This window comes from Ahaetulla prasina, chromosome 3 (genome assembly GCF_028640845.1).
Source record: "Ahaetulla prasina isolate Xishuangbanna chromosome 3, ASM2864084v1, whole genome shotgun sequence".
NCBI classification, from domain to species: domain Eukaryota; kingdom Metazoa; phylum Chordata; class Lepidosauria; order Squamata; family Colubridae; genus Ahaetulla; species Ahaetulla prasina.
This window is the reverse complement of record NC_080541.1, coordinates 180,617,003-180,637,913: the sequence shown is the minus strand read 5'-3', so window position 1 is coordinate 180,637,913 and position 20,911 is coordinate 180,617,003. Positions and strand designations below refer to the sequence as shown.

The following is a 20,911-nucleotide window of genomic DNA, read 5'->3' as shown; positions in this document are numbered from 1 at the left end:
TGAAATTGAGATACTGATCAGTTTGTTTGTTTGTTTTAGAAAAATTGTATACACAGACATTCATTCATTCATACAATCCAACATAGGGAAGACTTTTACTGCTTATTTATATTAAATCTCCAAGCTCTGATAAATCCATTAACAAAATATACACACAGTAATTTTCCCAGTACAAGATACCTCAATATTGAAGCATGTGTCTCAACATTTAAATTACGCTTCATACATTTTAGATTATGTTTGAATTTGGACTTTTATCTCATTTTATTCCTAGAGTTCATAATTTTGGGAGTCCATTGAAATTTAAGGAGTTAAAGACCTTTAAATTAAAACATTCACACTTTAAAAGTTTAGCTGTAATTTCAAAATCTATATTTAGAAAGTTGTTCAAATTGTTCAATTCAATTATAGTGAGTTAGGAAATCTCTAAATTTAAATTCCAACTCTTTAAATGATAGAATTCAGATCTTTAAAGAACCACATATTCTTGGTTTATATTTTGTTGTTGTTTCAGATTGTGTTATAGTAGGTTTATCCAGTTTTTATAAACTTTTTAAAGACCACATTCTGCTTTAATAGTAGTTGCTTAATCTGCTAATTTTAGCATATGAAAAATGGGATATCAATGATAAATTTAAAACTTTTTTAATCTTCTGATTGCTGTACATAAATGGAACGGCTATGAAAGACAATATCCTTTTTTCTCTCATCAGTTAGCACCTCTGCTATAAAAGCAGCCAAAAATAACTAAATCCTTCTACAAGGCAGCCGAAGCTATTGCTTAGCTGTAGCTTTCTGTCCAGTGCACCTGCCATGTCATCTTCACCTCCTTTATATATTAAGAATCCGATCCCTGTAGCCAGCTTCTTCCAGAACAGGTTTCCTCTCAAGGTTAATAGATATTCAAATGAGAAATTATGCATCCCAGGAGAGGTATTGAATCAACAGAGCCTAGCTGCTCTCTGGGTTTTTATTTGTTAACTCGTAAAAGGAGAATGGATAAAGGGATGCTTATGAAAAAGGGGGTTGGATTGTTAAAGCAAATCCTTTTTTCTCTGGAGACCAAACTCTGATTACAGTCTGCTTGAGCTACTGGAAACCCTGGAGCAATAAGCAACCATCTCTCCAGCTGTCCAAGGAATCATTTCCATGTCAAAGCATTTAATTATAAATTAGAGTTACAAAGGGAAGAACTTGGCTAGAAGGGACCTCAGTAACAGGAGTTGCTTTGCTGTTTTATTACCACAGGCCAGTTTCTAAAATGCATGCAGAGGCCTCCCTGCTGGGCTTGTTCCATTATTGCCCTTTGTCTTATTGTAGTTCTGTTCTTCTTTTATACCATCATTGTTTTTCACCAGGCAAAAGGTTAAAGAAGAACACAGGGATAATCTAAGAATAAATAATGTAAAGAAGACCAAATATTTATTTAAGTCAATTTATATGGCTGCCCAGCTCATTCTCAGTAACTCTAGGCACCTTACAAATAATTGCAGGACTTGCTCATAAGTTTGCTTGTTTTCAGGCAAGTATATTCCTGCTTGCTTTTTCTAGCAGCAGCTTCAAGGGTTTTGTTTTTTTTGTTTTTTTGAGGCTCATTACGGACTGGGTCAGATGGGGATAAACAAGAAGGTCTGAAAATACATTTAAAAATGCTCATCGCCATATTCAGTGTTACCCATCTGATTTATGCCACTTTTTATTTGTCAGTAAAGAATTAATTTTGGTCCATGACAGTATCTGGGTTAGCATACTAGCAAAAGTAGGTATTCATCAAGACAGATGGGAAGGGTTATTTCAGTCTGATAGGGAGGCGAGGTTCTGTATCTTAGCACAGATGCTCAATGTTTACGAATATGCTCAAATTATGAATATGCAAATGACATGGTTTATGGATTTCTGTCAGTTGTGGCATCAATATATAATCATGTCATTTGCATTATGGTACCATGATATATATGTTGTCGTGTTGAGGTCATCATGGCTTGTTACAGTTCAACCCTGAGCTACAAATATTCTCTTATATCAATTGTGAATTAACAATGATACAGTCACTGATAGGTTTCTATGACTTAAGTACAATATGTAAACGTTCATTATTTTTTTTGTTTCTAGAGGAAGTGGTCTTTGGTGAGGCTCAACCCAAATTGATCTGTATCATCATGACTCCTTATATTTGATACATTTCTAAAAGTCAGTCTTACTTTTCTTTGGACTGATTTTTGATTTCCTGCACTACTGTGTAAGATAAAACTATGTGGTATGAAGAATGGTTGTCTAACCACTTCATTCCTTGGAAAGTTCCATAATATCCTTTTATGACAAATCACTCAAAACCTCACTGTGACTGCTGGGCCATTACAATTAGCATACTGTTAGCCAATTTTTTATATGTTTTTCTTTCAAATGCTCCTGTTCCATCATAGAATCCCCTGAATCTACTGATGCCTTGGTCACTGGTTGTACTATTTTGGATGCATTAAGAAAAACATTTAGAAAATCAATATAATACAGAAGTGGATGTGCATGTCAGAGTAAGAACCAATTTCTCAACTCTAATTTCTACAAGAAGCTTTTAATAATTACTATCAAATAAAGAGCTATGTCTTTTGAGTCGAAGGAAAGATTGGAAATGGATTCCTTTGTAAATTCACTGAATAAACAATCAGTCACACTCTTATGTCAAGGTAAATGACAATGAAACTTCCATATATGACTTCTTAAAATAATTTTTTCTCCCAAGGCCGCCAGGCATTTTCCTTTGAGATGATTCTTATAGACAGCAACTTAGATGAGCAGGTTTTTGATGTATTTGAACAGACACATCATTGTAACACACTGGAAGACAAGCCAATGTGTAGTTGACTTAGAAGAGTCTTTCCAAGTCTGGTGTCCTGCAGATATGCCCAGCCTGAGTTGGGAATACATGATGTTGTAATCCCAATTATCAATCTGCAGCCTTAGCTAGTTTTGACTTATTTTAAGATTAAGTCTACCATGTTTTCAGACCCCAGAAGTTCTCCTTTTGCTTTCATATAACTGACCAATCACTTCTCATTCGGCTTTGCTTTTATTTCTCACAGGCCCACAGCATGGTGTGCATGCATGATCTGTAGACATAAAGCCTGCAAGGCAAGATTCAGTCTTCATCCCCAATTATTATATGCCCCGCTTTATAAAAAGGGAAGTGCCAGATGGCTATCACAAAGACAATTCAGATACCAGTCAAAAAAGGGAATAAACAGAAACAATAGATAATCATTAATTGCTATGTCTCTGATGTGCCTTGGATAATTTATCCTTGATTAATGTTATTTAGCCATTCAGTTGCTTCCAATTTTTTAATGACACAATGGAGAATACTTCAGCAGGATTAATATCAAGCCACGCTGCATTTTGTAATTAATATCTTTATTGAGAAGATACTTGCTGACATGCAATTAATAATCTCAGGTGTGTCTGTAGAGATTCTCAGTCATGCAAGTCATGGTTGTCCCAAAGGTGCTTTTTCAAGCGGCAACTGGACTTTCTGGTTTTTCTTTGAAGATATTTCGCTTCACATCCAAGAAGTTTCTTCAACTGAAGAAAGCTTTTGGGATTAAAAGCGAAACATCTTGAAAGAAAAACAAGAATGTCCCATTGCCTCTTGAAAAAGCACCTTTGGGATAATCTCAGGAATGTGTGCATGAAGAAACCTCAATAAGCATGAATTGACACCTCTTTTAGCTTCCTATGTACAATTATTAAACTGAGTTTTCATATTTAATATGTTGTTTGAATTTCAGTTAGTTCTGCTTTGGTTCTTTTTAACTAAAGGTTATACTTTTGGTTTGACATAACAGAACTTTAGAGTGCACACAACATGTTAAGCCTGAACTCTCATTCAAAAAGTTGTCTAATGAGGACAATTTTGGATTATTCATATGAACTCACTGAGGTTTGTTGTTGTGTATGTAATATGAACACAACCAAAAAGAAAGTGTTCTATTGCTCCATAATGGTAAGTAATTCTGCATTCTAGACTAGTATCCTCAAAAAGAATCAACCAACCGGCTTGTATCAATCTATGCAAAAAATATAAATCTACCAAGCTGCACACATTTTTACTATTTGTGCTTGCAGTACACTGGAAAACTCATTGTATAAGTATGGTCTTATACTAATAAAGAGGGATGCAGTGGCTCAGTGGCTAAGATGCTGAGCTTGTTGATAGAAAGGTCAGCAGTTCAGTGGTTCGAATCCCTAGTGCCATGTAAAATGAGATGAGCTCCCATTACTTGTCCCAGTTTCTGCCAACCTAGCAGTTCAAAAGCATGTAAAAAATGCAAGTAGAAAAATAGTGACCACATTTGGTGGGAAGGTAACAATGTTCCATGCGTCTTTGGTGTTTAGTCATGCTGGCCACATAACCATGGAAACGTCTTCAGACAGCGCTGGCTCTTCTGCTTTGAAACGGAGATGACCCGGTGGTCAGGAACGACTAGCACATGTGTGTGAGGGGAACCTTTACTTTTATCTTTATACTAATAAAATGTTTCTGAAATATCTTATAATTCATTGAACCAAATATGATGGGCAGTTATAGGCAATTAACTTGAATATGAAAATCTTCTTTTTCTGCATGATCTCCCTCTATTAAATTGAACACTGGTCCAAGAAGATAACATAAGTAATTTGCAGCACTACAAACCACATACAAGATTTTAAAAATGTAAGAAAAAAATCATTTGCATAATGATCAGCACAAAATCCATAAGCAACAGATCCAGTACTGATGTTATAGTCTATGTCATTCACTAATAACAGTGAACAGTGCCCCTTTGTGTGCGTGTGTGTTTAAGTGTGTGTGTTTTAATGACTTTGAGTTAGTGTTGATTCCTGGCAATTACCTGGACAGGTCCTTTCAGTTTTCTTGGCAAGATTTTGGAAATAGTTTGCCATTGTCTTCTTTCTGGAACTGAGAATGAGTGATTGATCCAAAGTCACCCAATTGGTTTTATGCCTAAGGCAGAACTAGAACTAGAAAGGGCCTTTGGTGGCTCAACAGACTAAGACAGTCTGTTATTAACACAGCTGCTTGCAATTATTGCAAGTTCAAGTCCCACCAGGCCCAAGGTTGACTCAGCCTTCCATCCTTTATAAGGTAGGTAAAATGAGGACCTAGATTGTTGGGGGCAATAAGTTGACTTTGTATATAATATACAAATGGATGAAGACTATTGCTTAACACAGTGTAAGTCGCCCTGAGTCTTCGGAGAAGGGCGGGATATAAATGCAAATAAAAAAAACAACTCAGAGTCTCCCAGTTTCTAACCTGATATCTTAATCATTGCCTCAAACTGGCTATCTAACAATCCATTACAAATGGTATTATTTTACATAATAATTCACTCTCACCAGTGGTGGGATTCAAGTAATTTAACAACCGGTTCTCTGCCCTACTGATTTCTTCCAACAACCAGTTTGCCAAACTGATCAGAAAGTTAACACCAAAGTGGTGCGAACTGGCTGAATCCCACCACTGATTCTCACCCTAAACACTCTGATTACATATTAAGTATAGGCAAGATTATTAACTCAAACAAGAGACATATATCTCCAGAGATAAATTCCTAGAAAAATGTTTGCCAGAAGGATAGACATTAGTTGGCGATACCAGGAGTATATGCAGGTCAAAGTGTGGTCAAAGAAAGTCAAGAAGGAAGTTACAATGAAATGTTTAAAGCTCTGCCAAATTTTATGTGTATTCCTTAAAAAATGAGCTGAGCTCTTTACTTATTTTTCATCATACTTTGCAAGACATCCATGCACATCTCAGAGAATGTCCAAGGACAGTAGTCTGGTTGATTTTTCTATCAAGTTTGCTATTAAATAGGAGGACCAAGGTCCGATATGTTAATATAAAAAAGATTTAAGTATTTGTAGAAAAGAAATGTAGTTCACTGATTAAGCAACTGTGCTGTTGCTTATAGAAAAGCATCCAGATTTGTTTTAATTCAATCAGTACAGCCGCTTGGAACAAATTATTTATAGTATCTTCTAAAATAGAAATCCATCACCCAGTCTTTAACATTTAATCACATCCTTTTTTCCCATACCCTTTCCCCCATAATGAATTGAAGGAGATAAATGGCATGTAGACTTTGGCACAGCTGCCAAAACTTAAGCTGGAAAACATAAATGCATTTCTGACAGAACTGTGATGAAGCAGCCTAAGTTGGTCCTCTTATTTTCATAATTTAGCACTCTGTTCACCTCCCTGCTATTGCGATGTGTGCCTCTGTTATTACAATAATGCTGAACTCAGGGAACCCTATTCCAAATCCTTTTCCGTCTAGGGATCCTGTTCACCCAGCATCCTGAATCATAAACTGAACAACACAAACTTGAAGCTTGCACAGATGCAACGTATACAATTAGTTTATGGTTATGTGAACCCAGAAAAGTTGGTTAACTTCATTAAGCTATACAGTCCACTCTCTGTGGAAATGGGGATTGTCTTGTTTCGCTTTTCATCTTTGTGTGACTTATCTGAGCAATGTAACATTCAATATACTTATCACAGCTGTGAAAAGAATGCTCCTTCCTTTCCCAGTCACTGAGAGTAAAGGAAGACTCTTAAAATCATGGCTATGAGTGAATGGACAAAGTTCACACCACATGCTAAGCCACAGCATAAGTGGGAGGGTTTTTTTCTGAAAACTCAACTATTGCGATATGTAAACTGCATTTTTGTTTTATGATAAGGTGTTCGCTGAGGCCTGCATGTTATATTTTATGGGTAAGTGAAGGTCACAGTGAGTGAAAGTGATATGTAAACTGGGCAGGATGTGAGGGAGAGAGAATCTTGCAATGTTTCTTTGGCCTGATTACACATACTAAGTGACTACACTACAAAGGGCTGGGTTTACACAACGCCTTGTCATATTGTGTGTGTGTTTTTATGATGACCTTGTATGTTGTAGAAATGCAGCAAGGTACAGCTTATTTAATGATTAGAAACAAAATGAAGTTTAACAGGTATACTAAGAACATTCCAGCAGAACCATATCAATTTTATGGCTCAGTGGGTTGTGTGAATCAGGTCTTTGTTTTTTAAAAGGTATTTTTTGGTTTCCAAAACTAAGCTGCAAAAATCCTTAAAATCGCAAGAAAGAATGCTCTTTGCTGCCATCTAATGTTCATCTAGATATCTGCAATCCATTTATGAAATAGGACACAGGACCTAAAATTTTTAGTTTCCTGCTTCGAAATGGCAGGGTACAATGTCAGTGATTTTATATAACTGAAGCTACAGGAAGATGTTAGCATTTTAAGATGCCCTTTCCAGTTTATGATTTAGAATGTTATTTCCACTGAAATCTACAAAGAACGCGTAAGGCAAAGCTTCCTGATTGTAAGACCTGTACGACAGCTGACTGATGTATACATGCAGGTTGCAGTGTCTCATATTTGGAGGTTTTTGTTGTAAATGTCTGAACATCCTCAGCTCACTGACTTTTTTGCACATTACAAAGGGCTGAACTCAGGGGTGAAATGTAAAATTTGTTACTACCAGTTCTGTGGGCGTGGCTTGGTGGGGGGGTAATGTGACTGGGTGGGCGTGGCCAACTTTTTTTTTTAACTTTTAAAAGCATTTTTTCTACAACCTCTTCAGCCGAAGAGCTTGTAGAAAAAATGCTTTGAAAGGGTTCTGAAAATCCCAGCCGAGCCACGCTATCATCAGAGGCCGTTTTTTTTTTAAACTTTTAAAAGCATTTTTTCGGCTGAAGAAAAAATGCTTTTAAAAGTAAAAAAACCGCTGATGATCACACAGCTCAGCTGGGCATGGGGGGGGGAAGGGATTTTTGCTACCGGTTCTCCAAACCACCCACCGCCATTGCTATTGGATCGGGCGATCCAGTCCAATCCGGGAGCATTTCACCCTTGAACTAGACTACCATTTTCCAGTTGGACAACTTTGAGAAGCAATTTTAAGTTCCCAGAACACTTCCTAATGGCCATGCTGGCTGGAGAATTCTGGGAATTGAAGTTCACAAGTCTTAAGAGTTGTCAAGTTTGGAGACCTCTGACCTAGGAGAATCTCAATCTTCAACTAATGGAGGCTAACATAGGCCACATCTTGGCTTTCAGCTATAAGCAAGAAGGTACTGTAGCAACAGAATCTTTACATCCATGCATGTGTGTGATATTGACTATAATACAGTTTACTGATACAGGCCATATTTTAGCCTAATCTGTTGCACAAACCCTAATATCCACAACATCCGATGACAATTCCCCCCAAAGGCAAGCCAGGGCCTGCGATATTCGCACCATGCACCAAACCCAGTTAGCCAACTCTGCCTAATATGAGAAACCCAGCTTCTGAAATGCACGGTGTCATTCAAACAAGAGAACCGCGGGTTAATGAAGTGACCCTTAGCGGTTCTGCTGCTACCGCAACTACAAAAGCCCACCTTCCACCTATGTGAAAAACGCTACAAAATTCGTGCTCACGTGCCAGCTCTGTGCCACTTTCGTTTGCAAACTCTTTACTCTCTTCCGAGAAAATATATATATATATTTCTCTCTTTTCAAGAGCTGGCCGGCTAGAAGCAACGGAAGCGGCGCCGCTCTTAAATAAATATATATATATATATATATCCCAGCCTCTGGATCTACAATTTCTGAAGCCCTTCCAACCGCGAGACTCTTTCCCTCGTGCTTCTTCGCACGCTGCCTATCGCCCCAACTCGGCGCAAGTCCCTCCCCCACCTTTTGAGTTGACGGGGGGTGGGTGGGCGTGACCGCCTCCGCGTCCTGGCGCCCCTCCTTCCGCCTCCCTCCTCTTCCCCACCAAGCCTCTCTGCCCGCTCGACTTCTGGCTCGGTCGCCGCTAATTTTCCCTCCGCAGTCCCGCTGCTGCTGCTGCTGCTGCCGCCGCGGCGGACGGGATGGGAAGCGGCCGCGCCGCCTAAGCTTTCTCCCGCTTAGGGCTGCCTTCTCTTTCTCTCTCCTGGAGAGGACGAGCGCCCGCGCTACCCGAGAGGAGCTCAGCATGCTCTCCTCCTCCTCCTCCTGCGACTCCAGCAGCCTCCGCGCCTCCTGCTCCTAGCCGAGTCGCAACCTCGCCTCGGCCCTGGCCCCACCGAGCTCCATGGTGGTTGAGGGGCAGCGCTCTCCTGCGGTGCGGGGCGGCGGCGGCGGCGAGGGAGGGAAGAGAAGAAGAAGAAGAAGAAGAAGGGAATGGCCGCCCAGGGTGACAGCTGCAGCGTCAAGGTGGCCGTGAGGTGAGATGGGGACAGGAGGGCTTTTTTCAGTGGGTAACTTTCCATTGCAGGTGAATGGAAAGAGCGAACAAAAGGAGTCCCCTCCAACTGCTGCTGCTGCTGCTCATGCCCTCGCCTTTCCAGGTCGGCCGTTCATTGCAAATCGGTCCGTCCGTCCCCCTCCCCCCCCCCCGGTTAGCAAAGATGCGCGGCTCTTGCAGGGCGACTTGTGCGTTTCGCTGAGGTGGAGGGCGGGGAAGAGAATAGCAGCCTTGGCCGCTGCCGCTGTTCTGCGCTTGGAGCTGCGGACTCGGGGGCGGTTTGCTGACCGTCAGGAGTGAGGCTGGCACGGCCCCCGATCGAGAAAGAAGGGTTTGTGCTCCCCCTCCAAGGCTTAGGGAGGGAGGCTGAGCCCTGTTCGCTGCCACGGCGGAGAAGTTGCCTGGCGTTCCCTTTATCTCTGCGTGTCTAACGTAAGCCGCTGAGCATTGTTGCTCTTTGTTAGCGCTGCAGAGAGGGTGACCCCGAACGAAACTCCCCTGTCCAATTGCTGGACCTGTCTGGTGCTCAGGCGGCTAATGAATCCCATGCACCCAAAAATGTTGGTAATCAGACAGATCCATCTCTTTGCCCTCTGCTTCTTCCCTACTCTACAGAAGCAGATTTTGGGCTTTCTGTTAAGTAGGTACAAAGAGTGGGGTTTTAGTATTTCTTTAGTATGTTTGGAAGAATAGCGAATCTCTCCCTCCCTCCCTCCCTCCCTCCCTCTTCCCCCCTCCTTCTCCACATCAGACAGCAGCTAAAGCAAGAGAAACAAGGAAATCCTGTATTTCGCACATTTGCTCTGTTTTTCTGCCTTTCCTTTCTGTCATGTGTGTGACTGTTCATTCCGTTTCTCTTCATTATTATTGTTTCTGATAAATCCCTTGCTGTCAGATTTCCATGTGGGCCAACAGTTGATTCCTTTCCCTTGTTAGCTTCTGTTTCCTTTGGCTGGCAATTAATTTTTCCTATTTCAGTTTTTGTGCTTTCATCCACAATGCTATCAGTATGTGGTGACTGATAGCTTCTCCATTAGGGTGGGGTTGGGGCCCTATCTGCGTATGCAGTGCCCTGGATAAATAGCATCAGCAACGTTATTTCATGTTCATCTCTCTGTCCCTTTCCCTTGCCTAATTTTGCAACTCCCTGCATTTTGTTTGTGCAGGTAAAGTCAGCACAAGTGCTTTTTCTCTCTCCACCTGAAGCCTGGCAGTTTTTTTTTCCAGTTGCAGGGAAAGGGTGGTGTTAATGCAGAGGTATATTTCCCATGGTGCTTTCCTTTTTGTGTTACTCTAGCCACGGAGGACACAATCTCCTTTGTGTGTTCATACACACTTGAGCTTTGATTTAAAACGATCAGGAAACTGCATCTAATATAATTGATATTTGATTTGAATAAGGAGCAGTGCTTTATGAAGAGAAGAGCAAGTGTGTTTTTCAGACAGTGTTTTGAAATGATACTGTTGTCTGCATTCTGTGGAGTTGAACTGGTCATTTGCTGAGTTGGTGGAGATGGGTTGGGAAAGGGTGGAAGAGAAGAGTAGGGAAAGAGGAGAGGACGTAGAAAAGCGAAGGAGAGGAAGGATGAAGAAAGTAGAAGAAAGTAGAGAAGGGAGGAGGAAGGTTTGTTAAGGAAGGAAGTGGTAGCTGGGCAGGTCCGAATAAGTAACAAATGAAAGCAAAATAAAAAATAAAAAAAAAAGAGATGGGTTGGGAAAGAGGCTTTGTCCAAAAAATACTAGACTGAGCAGACATATTAGGGTTGCCATTTTGGCAACAGTTTGTTCCTCTGCTGAAAAGGAAACACACTTTTTACAAAATGCCCAGTTCACAAGAGGGCAGCACTACAGATACTCTTCACTAGGTGGTGCATATCTGCTCTCTGTAGTGCTTTGTACCTGAAGTGCTGGACCAATTTTTTTAAAACCTGGACATGTAAAATTGTATTCTTTGCTATTGTGAATATTCCATTGCCACAGAAGGTTTTTAAATATTGGTTGCAAGGCAAAAGCCAATACCTTTTGCTTTTTAGTGGTCCATGCTTCCCATCAAGCCAGCTTATTCTAAATGAGTTCTTCTAGAAATGTTGGATTGTACCAAAATTCCCAGCTGGCATTATCCTTAGCAAGAACATATTGTCTGTTCTAGTTGGAAATTATTAGAATTATCAGAAATTGGGGCCAAAAATTCTGGAAGATGGACAGTTGGAAAGGCATTCTAAAGAACAATCTAGGTTCGAGTGTTGTGAAAACAAGTACTTGATCCACCTCATTTTCCTTTCTAATGTATTTTTCATCTTTAATATATATGCTGGCTCAAAAATCAGAAATAGCTGAGACAAAAGGCAGAAGGAGAGAACTGTTGTTCATAAAACAGTCCCCTTCCTTCCAAATGTATGTTCAGTAGGAGATTCTGTGCCAGAGATTGTCTTCAGTAGAAATTGATCTGTTGAAAACTACATGGAAAGCGGGATTACAGGTAGTATTGTTTCATCAGCATTGCAACTGCAAGCAGACGCTAAATGAGATAGTCGCTAAATGAAGACTACCTATATAGTAAATGTAACAAAGTTGAGCAAATGTGCAGATCACAAGCTAAAAATTAATCCTCCCACTCTGGGTTTGGGGCTTCCCCTGATCTGAATGACATTCTTTTGGAGAAAAGACTTTCTCAGGAGTGAGTGAGTACAGGAAAGACTAAGCTTGTATAAGTCATTCTTCCCCACCTGTCCCTTATTTTTTGTCATCTGTTTTCTTTATGTCCTGTCCCGAGGTCTGTTGAAGAGCAGACAGCTCTTACCAGAAGTTGGACCACTTTCATGGGGTTCATAAAGCTAGGGTGGTCCAGAAGTTATTACAAGGAAAATAAAAGATGGTGAGAAGGTCCTCTTGGATGTTTTCCCAAAGTTGTTGCTGCAGCTAGTACATATGTCCTATAGAGCAGTGATGGCTAATCTTTTCTGGACCGAGTGCCCAAAGTGTGCCTAAACCCCCAAAATGCAATGTGTGTGCGGCCCCCACACATGCTCCCTGCCCCCGCTTATGTGCACGCGGACCCCCACAGGCTCCCCACCCCATGCATGCATGTGCAGCCTCCCCAGGTGCATCCCGAGCATGCGTGCATGGGCCTCCCACACGCGCCCCACCCCCCACACATGCGTGGCAGAAACCCAAAGATCAGCTGATCGGTGGGAGGTGTGCACATGCACAGCAGAGCTGAGCTGGGCGACGGCTTGTGTGCCCACAGAAAGAGTACTGTGTGCCCCCTCTGGCACGCGTGCCAGAGGTTCGCCATTATAGAAGATAATTAGAGGATTTAAAATATAAAACATTATTTACACATGAGTAGAATAGACAGCATCCACATAACAGACCAACTTCTTTTTCAAAGTTTCACTGAAATAAAATGTTTTTGCTTCCCAACAGAAGTATAACAACAATGGAACTAGTCTTCCGTTAGCATGGAGTTCTGCAATGTGGGAGCAGTCAAACTCTCTTGCCTATTCCTGTCAGATAGGTCTTTGGCACTAGTGGGTTTAAAGGAGGTACCTAGAGGTAGGCTCATAACAGAGATAATGGTCTTTTAAACAGGTGAACCAACTATTTAGGACAGAGCATATGGGCTATGTACAGTCCTGCTATCCCAGAAAAACTCATTGTTCTCCCAGTAATCCCCTGCCCTTTTACTGCCAATTTTATAGATATAATTCCTTGTAATATTTAATTGTGTATTGGGGAAGGCATTTATTCTTTTCAATGACCATTGTTGCTGTTGTTAGTATTAATTTGGCCTTCCTTATTTGTTGGAGTGTGTCTCCTGGCATACCACTCAAAAGATCAAATTTCTTTTCAGCTTAATGGGCAAACAAATGGAAACATCTTATGGAACTTTGTTTTTATGATGATAACAGCAGAAAGGCATCTATCAAATACCTCTGATGGAAGAAAGGATGATGGAGTAGGTGGAATTGGCAGAGATGGTGAAATTGATAGCCTTGTAGAAGAAAAAAAGACTGAAAAAATTTGTTTATACTTGGAAATCATTATTTGAGTTTTTGCAAGAAAATGGAAGAAATGAAAAGCTGATTTTAGGATCTGATGTATGTACTGTATGGGATTATCAAAATAAAGTAGACAAATGTTAATTTGGAATAAGAGTTTGTTATATTCTTATATCTTTATCTGTACCAATGAAACTCGGAAGTCATTCTTTTTCTATTTTCTTTATTTTTTTCCTTTTGTTTTTTCAGCATTTTTACTGTTATTCCTTTTTGATTTTCTAATTTTCTATTTTCTGGTTTTCTATTTCTGTTTATCTTTTAATTTTGTATCTTTTTTTTTTTAAATTGGGAAGAGATCACTTGACCAAGATAGGTTTAAATGATAGTTGGAATATACTAATAATTCGTACTAATATACACTGTACTAATATACAGTGAAGCAGCCTCTCTAACTAGTCGTAATAATAATTTGGTTTCGCTATTCTGGACCAGATGAAGTTTCTGAACATACAGTTTGTTACAGGAGTACTGTCAGAGAAAATTAAAGCACGTGCTTTATAGCTAGAGCAAATAAGCAAACAACATGTTATTTTGCAAATCACATTTCTTTTCCTAAGTAATTCAGGATTTTATTATTTTCTTTGAAATATCCAGTTTTATACATTTATGGTTCAAAAGGAAATTTAAAATATTTACTTAATGTATTTTCCAGTCAGTTAGTATGGACTTGAGTTCCAGACTTCAGGGAGGCTATGTGATGTAGAGTTTTCTTTCAGTTTTAGAAATGCGGTCAGTTTTACAGATACATGCCAGCTATCTTGATTTGCATAATATAGACAGGTTTTCATCATAGTCTATAATGTTGCACAGGGGGAAGCAACAGGAAAAGAGGAGACAGAGGACGTATACATGTTATTTCAGCTGCAGGTTCTTTAAACTTTCTTACTGCAGGACATAAAAGTATGTGGGTGGTGGAAATGTCAAAAACATCACTGAAGTATTTTGAATGCTGCAATCACTATACAATTAAGAGGGAGAACTGAGGAGATGGGGGGGAAACCAATCAAATGGAAGTGAATGAGCAAACTATTGGGGCCTTCAGCCATAAGCAGGAAATGAGGGGAGGAGTGAACTATTTTAGCCTGATACACACACACACACACACACACACACACACACACACTGCTGCTTGTGCAATTCTTCTGCTATAAGCACATCTTTCGTCAGAGTGGTGTATGTCCCCTCTACGCTGACTGAATCCAAGAGGGCTATTTTTTCCTTTTGCAGTGTTAGCAATATTAGAACCTGAAGTGAGTGGCAGAGAGTAATGTGAAGGGGTTGATTTTAAGAGCAATTTAAGACTATAATGCAAACTTGCATCCTGCCAGAACAATGTCAAAAGCAAACCATTGCTACTTTCTTCTCTGCCCTCCATTGGAGCTGATCATAGGAATTGGTCATATTCTTCTAACAGTGCACTTAAGAGGAGTAGTTTTCTATAAGTACAGATTATCAATAGGAACGGACATCAGAAATCCTTCATGCGCTGAATCGGTGTTTCTTAACTTTAACAACTTGAAGATGTGTAGTGTAGACTTCCAGAAATCCTCAGTCAGCATGGACGCCATCTTCAATAGAATTCTGAGAGTGGAAGTCAACACATCTTAAAGTTGCTAAGGTTGAGAAACGCTGCTCTGAATTCATCGTTTTAGTTATAGCTAAAATGTGAAAACATAGAATGGCTTCATATTTTGGAATTTTGCAATTTGGCCTCTGTTTCAGATGATTCTTTGAGTTTTCAGGGATGTCTTGGTTTCTTGCCTTACCGGATAAGGTAAAACATCCAAAGTGTTTTGGAATTTCCTTTCTTAAGGGCACAACTAAAGCATTTCAACCGTTCTTCAGTGCTAGCACCCTTTTTTTTTCCTTTCTGCATGGGCAAAACAAATTAAAGAACTCACTGCCATAGGATCTGTTCCTTTCCCTTTCAGTCTGACCTGATACATATGGAAATATATGCTATAGTAGTTAAGAATTAAGCTATGATGCATACTGACTCGAGCTACGCTTGGAATCCATTGGTTAACTCTGGTCTTTCTCAGCAATCACTCCTAATCACTCTGCTAAACAAATAATTCCCTCAACACTGTCAGACTATTTACTGAATCTGCACTACTATTAATCGTTTCATAGTTCCCATCACCAATCTCTTTCCACTTATGACTGTATGACTATAACTTGTTGCTGGCAATCCTTATGATTTATATTGATATATTGATCATCAATTGTGTTGTAAATGTTGTACCTTGATGAACGTATCTTTTCTTTTATGTACACTGAGAGCATATGCACCAAGACAAATTCCTTGTGTGTCCAATCACACTTGGCCAATAAAATTCTATTCTATTCTATTCTAAATAGAGTTCAGGATTGAGTAAATTGGTATATATCTTGAGCTAAGCCATGATTTATTAAACCATAGCTTCCTGAGTTCATAGCACATTCTAAGCCATCGACCAGGATTGATTTCAGTTAACTGGATTTGTAGTACTAGATCACAACCAACAGCCACATGTTAGTTCAATGGATAGGTAACCCCAGTCTGTATAAATTACTTTGCTTTGGAAAATATATTTAGAAACCAGAATTGTTTTTAAGGCATCTATATGGACATTGCACACATCTGCATGAAAATGTATGCTGATAATTCTGAGATAAATTGCAAAAATGGGCCTCTGTGGCTCAGGCTGCTAATGCAGTCTGTTATTAACAGCAGCTGCCTGCAATTACTGCAGGTTCTAGTCCCACCAGGCCCAAGGTTGACTCAGCCTTCCATCCTTTATAAGGTAGGTAAAATGAGGACCCAGATTGTTGGGGGCAAAAAGTTGACTTTGTATATAAATATACAAATAGAATGAAGACTATTGCTAACATAGTGTAAACCGCCCTGAGTCTCCGGAGAAGGGCGGGATATAAATGCAAATTAAAAATTTGTCTTTTTTTTTCTTCTGCGCATGCGCGTTATGGCGGCGTTTTGAAACTCATGGAGACGGCGGTCGGAAAGTCCTTGGGCCGTGATGCCGTTCAGCCGCTTGCCTAGCTGCCTGCACGCCGGTTCCAGATTCTGATCATCTCGCCGCCGAGAGTGAGGTCCCGGGCCTCATTGAACTCTCGCCGCCGAGTACGGAGCCGGAGAGGTTTTGAGCAGCGAATGGCGGCGCCATGTTGGGGGTTTGAAGAAGACGCCGCATGATTCAGTTGATTTTCCGGCCGTTCGGGCCGTGGAAGGATATCAACGAAGGGGCTTTCCGAACACCGACGGAGGGCATTGAAGGTGGTATGCTGGATACCGGGTGTTTCGGATTGCTGCTAATTGTGCTTGCTGGGACGGAACCTGGAGGGGTAAGAACTTGGAGGGGTAGGAACATCGCCCCCCCTCCCTTTCTCCCTCCCTGCTTGGACTGGAACATCGCGTCTCCCCCATTGCTGACTTTTGCCTTGGCTTGTCAAAATGGGGGGGTAGGAACATCGTCCCCCTCCCTGCATGGACTGGAACATCGTGCTTCCCCCACGGAGGTTTGATCTGCCGGCTTAGTGGGGGAGGCAGACGGCATGAGGGCACCGGCGGAGTCGTTTCAAATAAGGATGCGTAACCGGGAATTCGAGGGAGACCTTTTTAGCTTGTGGTCCCACGGACTCCTACGGACTAGGACCCACATGGTTATCCATCTAAGGGTGGGTCCCGGCGATTTTTTTTTTTGGATACGACGATAACATCTCCGACGGCTAAGGATGGACACGTTTCCGCAATTGTATGGACAACTTCTCTATGAGATATTCATTTGCCGAACTACTACGACTGCGAGGTTCCCCCGCCTCGCAGGAATGGCCCTCCAAGCTATCGAGGGCTTACCTTAACGAAGGGTCTTGGGACCCAGAGAGGTGGCATGCCAAGAAGAATTTGTGGGGTTTTTAAATAGTTTTTAAATAAGGGTTTTTAAGGGGAGGGATTTGACGGGTGGGGGAGGACCCATCGGGGAGGGATCCAGCCCCTGTGCTAGTTCGCGACATCACGCCATCTTGTCTGAAGGCAGGGGAGGACGCCCAGGTTTAGAGGGCTGTTCGATCTGTACGGTAAGTGGGAGAGGCAGATATGGCGGGGAGGGGCCGTGTCGAGTTGTGGGAGCACGTGTTCGATGTTTGAGAGCGATCACGTGCTCCGCCCTCAGTCCCTACCTGCCTCGGTGGCCATGATCCTCAGAGCTTGGATCTTCGGCTGATGTTATGTAATGCCCGGTCCGTGGTTAATAAGGCTCCCTGATTTGTGATCTTATTCAGGGGGTCCATGGACCTTATGGGCATTACGGAGACCTGGTTGGGCCCTGAGGGGGGGGTCCCCCTTGTTGAGATGTGCCCTCCAGGCTTCCGAGCATTTCATCAGCCGAGGGTCCAAGGTAGGGGTGGGGGGGTGGCGGTTGTGATTAAGGAAGATCTAGGGCCAAGGGGGGCCACTGTTCCTCCGATTGCCGGCTGCGAATCCCTCTGTGTGCGTGGGGCTATAGGAATCAGTTGGGCTTGGTGATCGCGTACCTGGCTCCTTGCTGCGTGACCACAGCCCTGCCCGAGCTGTTGGAGGTACTGGCTGCTGTGGCGGTTGAGACCCCCAGACTTATAGTCATGGGGGATTTCAACTTGCCATCAGTTGGCTTGTCATCGACGGCAGCTCGGGAGTTCCAGGCTTCCATGACGGCCTTGGACCTGATTCGAGTAAATGATGGCCCTACGCACACGGGGGGAGGCATGCTGGATCTGATTTATATCTCTGGACAGTGGTTAAATGATCTGGTATTAGATGATTTAGTAACAGAACCAATGTCATGGTCGGATCATTTCCTCCTTCGCCTAGACTTCCGAACCGCCATTCACCACCGCAGGGAGACGGAACCTATACGGTGGTTCCGTCCCAGGCGCCTGATGGACCCTGAGAGGTTCCAGACGGAGCTTGGGCCATTCCCTGAGGATCTGGCCCACGGCACGACTGAGGAACTGGTCTGGACCGTGTCGCGCCTTTGCGGCCTCTGACCCGGCGTAGATCTCGTCCGGCCCCTTGGTTCTCCGAGGGGCTGAGGGAGATGAAACGGCAGAGAAGACGCCTAGAGAGCACCTGGAGGTCCAGTCGCCCGGTTGATCGGACACTAGTTAGGACCTATTCTAGGACCTACCTAGTGGCAATGAGGGAAGCGAGGCGCCCACGCCCACCCTCATTGCGTCGGCAGATAACCGCCCGGCCGCCCTGTTTCGGGTGACCCGCTCTCTCCTACATCAGGAGGTGCGGGATGACCCTTTGCAGGGACGAGCCGAGGAGTTTAGTGGTTATCTATACGATAAAATCGCTCAGCTGAGGGACGGTCTGGACCGAATTTGGGATGATCCAAGCGAGGGAGAGGAGGCACGACTCGTTGAGCACATTTGGGATGAGTTTGACCCTGTGGCTCCCGAGGACGTGGACAGGTTGTTGGGGAGGCTTCACGGCACGACATGTTTACTGGACCCGTGCCCTTCCTGGCTGGTACTGGCCACTCAGGCGGTGACACGAGGCTGGCTCCAGAGGATTATCAACGCTTTGTTGGACGGTTTTCCCTGCCGCCTTGAAAGAGGCGGTGGTGAGACCCCTCCTTAAGAAGCCCTCTTTGGACCCAGCTATTTTGGGTAATTATCGTCCAGTCTCCAACCTTCGCTTTGTTGCGAAGGGTGTAGGGGGGGGCGGGGGGGGGCAGCTGCCCCAACACCTCGATGAAGATGTCTATCTAGACCCGTTCCAGTCCGGCTTCCGACCCGGATACAGCACGGAGACAGCTTTGGTCGCATTGGTGGATGATCTCTGGAGGGCCAGGGACAGGGGATATTCCTCTGCCCTGGTCCTATTAGACCTCTCAGCGGCATTCGATACCATCGATCATGGTATCCTGCTGCGCCGGTTGGGGGGATTGGGAGTGGGAGGCACCGTATATCGGTGGTTCTCCTCCTATCTCTCCGACCGGTCGCAGACGGTGTTGACAGGGGGGCAGAGGTCGACCGCGAGGGCCTCACTTGTGGGGTCCCACAGGGGTCGATTCTCTCGCCCCTGCTGTTCAACATCTACATGAAGCCGTTGGGTGAGATCATCAGTGGTTTCGGGGTGAGATACCAGCAGTACGCTGATGACACCCAGCTGTACTTTTCCACCCCGGACCACCCCAATGAAGTTGTTGAAGTGCTGTCCCGGTGTTTGGAAGCTGTACGGGTCTGGATGGGGAGAAACAGGCTCAAGCTTAATCCCTCCAAGACGGAGTGGCTGTGGATGCCGGCACCCCGATTCAGTCAGCTGCAGCCGCGGCTGGCTGTTGGAGGCGAGTTACTGGCCCCAAAGGATAGGGTGCGCAACTTGGGTGTCCTTCTGGATGATCGGCTGTCGTTTGAAGACCATTTGACGGCCGTCTCCAGGAGGGCCTTCCACCAGGTTCGCCTGGTTCGCAGTTGCGCCTTCCTTGATCGGGATGCCTTATGCACAGTCACTCATGCGCTCGTTACCTCTCGCTTGGATTACTGTAATGCTCTCTACATGGGGCTCCTTGAAGTGCACTCGGAGGCTTCAGTTAGTCCAGAATGCAGCTGCGCGGGTTATAGAGGAGCTACACGTAGCTCCCATGTAACACCGCCTCCTGCGCAGACTGCACTGGCTGCCTGTGGCCTTCCGGGTGCACTTTAAGGTGTTGGTTATGACCTTTAAATCGCTCCATGGCTTAGGACCTGGGTACTTACGGGACCGCCTGCTGTTACCACACGCCTCCCACCGACCCGTACGCTCCCATAGAGAGGGACTTCTCAGGGTGCCGTCCGCCAAACAATGTCGGCTGGCGGCCCCCAGGGGAAGGGCCTTCTCTGTGGGGGCTCCCACACTCTGGAACGAGCTTCCCCCGGGTTTACGCCAAATACCTGACCTTCGTCGCGAACTCAAGACTCATCTTTTTATCCGCGCGGGGCTGGCTTAAATTGGGATTTTAATGTTAAATTTATTAATTTTAAACGGGGTTTTTTAGTATGGTAAATTTTAATTACTGGGCTAATTTAAATAAGTTTTTTAAATCGTATTTTAAACTTGTATATTGTATTGTCGGTTTTATTATGCCTGTACACCGCCCTGAGTCCTTCGGGAGAAGGGCGGTATAAAAATCAAATAAAATAAAATAAATAATAAATAATAAAATAATAAAAAAAAAATGCTTAATAATCTGAACAGTGTTCAAAGTGCAAAATGCCAGTGATAAGCAGGTGACATAGTAAAAGCAGAAAGAAATATTATTATTCTGCCTTTGATGATCAACACTACAAGTATTATGCAATGGAAATAAGATTAGTCTGGTAGAAGCCTGTATAATATACTTCCACCAACTCCCAGCTCTCCACATCAATTCATTCAAGTTTTGTGACATGTCACACGACTGAGACATACAATTTCTTGTAGCTTGAATTTGGAGAGAGATGAAGTTATTGTGGGGCTCACTTTATCCTGTTCTGATTCTATCCTACTTTGTATGGTGGTTGTCTCTCTCTATATATAATCATCTTTGTCCTGTGAAGC

General features: G+C 43.0%; 1 protein-coding gene across 4 annotated transcripts in view; it reads left to right on the top strand.

Moving 5' to 3' along the window:
• Window positions 1-8,764: 8,764 nt before the first annotated feature.
• The window catches only part of KIF21B (kinesin family member 21B), a 91,239-nt gene continuing 79,092 nt past the window's right edge, over window positions 8,765-20,911 (top strand). For 3 of the 4 annotated variants that reach the window (XM_058179219.1, XM_058179220.1, XM_058179218.1), the window contains exon 1: window positions 8,766-9,269. In XM_058179219.1, the coding sequence (XP_058035202.1) occupies window positions 9,226-9,269 (44 nt within the window). In that variant the 5' untranslated portion in view covers window positions 8,766-9,225. Of the gene's footprint in view, window positions 9,270-20,911 lie in introns of all 4 variants that reach the window. The other variant, XM_058179217.1, reaches the window with a different exon arrangement.